General features: G+C 40.4%; 1 protein-coding gene across 1 annotated transcript in view; it reads right to left on the bottom strand.

Moving 5' to 3' along the window:
- The window catches only part of Stx12 (syntaxin 12), a 39,484-nt gene that overhangs the window by 26,062 nt on the left and 11,973 nt on the right, over positions 1–1,449 (bottom strand). The window contains exon 2 of the mRNA XM_004642873.2: positions 687–756. Coding sequence (XP_004642930.1) covers positions 687–756 — 70 coding nt within the window. The remainder of the gene's footprint in view (positions 1–686; positions 757–1,449) is intronic.

Genomic DNA, 1,449 nt, shown 5'->3' with positions numbered 1-1,449 from the left:
TGTACAGCAATTAACCACTAGGAAGAATGTATGCAATGTGTTATTTATTGAAACTGTCCTACCAGTTTGGTTTGAAACTGTCTCATTGCTATTTGTTTCTCAATAAAATTATGGAAAAAAAAAAAAAAAAAGGATCAGGAGTTCTCAGGGCCGGGGAGATGGCTCAGTAGAATAAGCGCTTCCCTGGCAAGCTCAAGGGCCTGAGTTCAATCCCTAGTTCCGCAAATAAATAAATAAAAATAAATAATCAGGAGTTCTACTACTAGTATTTTATTCCATTATTCTATCCCTCAGACTGCTCATGGGTCGTTCTGAATAAATTTTCTACTTCTAAATAAAGTTGGAAATTCAGCTATAAACTAGATGACCCGCAGTCCCACACCAACAAGATGAACTGTGAACACAATATAGTTTAAGAGTTGTAAAAGTTTCCTTCTCTACCTCTCTAAATTGTTCTGCTAAAGTAGCCAAGGGAAGAAAGAAGCAGTCAGACCACTGAGAGGCAGTGGAAATCTGAATCCATTCATATACCCTGCTGCCCCCCTCTAGGTCCAGCTGTTCCCTCCAGACTCATTGCTTCTTTCTGACTTCACACTGGAACTTGGGCTGTCACACGGGTCAGCAAGGACATTCACACATCCTCCAGGGGCCCTCGAAAAACCCAGCCCTGGTAGGGAGCTACTCACAGATTCTCTTGTAGCTTGCTTGAGTCCTGCTTCGTCCCTAGTTGGCTCATCAAATTCTTTATCTGAGCAGCTGGGGAGGTGAGAGGAGAAAGACTTATTTAAAAAGAAAATACATTCATCATAATCTCCTACTTCACAGATCACAGGAATACAACTAACCAAAACCATACTATGAAGTTAGTTGGGTGGTTTCCTCCCCCCACTCCTCCTTTTTTTGTGGTACTGGGGATTGAACCCTTTCCTTTTGGTTTTGTTTTCTCATGTTAGGGATTAAACCAAGGGTTGTGCCTGTGCTAAGCAAGCGCTCTGCACTGATTATATTCTTGGCCCTTTTATATAGTTTGTCTGCCTGCTTTTTAAGAGCAGTCACTGTCTTCTTTTACCAGTAACTAAAGTACAGAACACACTAACAGAGTACTCTGCCTGGAGGAAGCACACTTATCTTCAAGTTGTAACAGAATTTTAAGAGATAACACAACACACCTAGCAAAGGCCATCTCCAGCCAAAAGAAAGTCTTCTTTGTGAGCACCTTCCCGACACTGTCCGGATTAATGGCAAAGTTTCTTCGTGAAATACCTGAGTGCTAAATGACTGGCTCAGTGGACAGCAAGGAAATGGATGCATGCTGCATAATTTGAGAATACCATAGGGACAATATGCATATCATATCTCTAAATCCAATAAAAAAGAATGCTCACTTACTAGAATTTTAAAGCTTAAAAATTTATTATTTCAAATTTACTTTATGGTAACGGTGCTCTT

Source organism: Octodon degus, unplaced genomic scaffold (genome assembly GCF_000260255.1).
Source record: "Octodon degus isolate 3935 unplaced genomic scaffold, OctDeg1.0 scaffold00163, whole genome shotgun sequence".
NCBI classification, from domain to species: Eukaryota; Metazoa; Chordata; class Mammalia; order Rodentia; family Octodontidae; genus Octodon; species Octodon degus.
The sequence above is the reverse complement of the archived record's forward strand: the minus strand, read 5'-3'. Positions and strand labels throughout refer to the sequence as shown.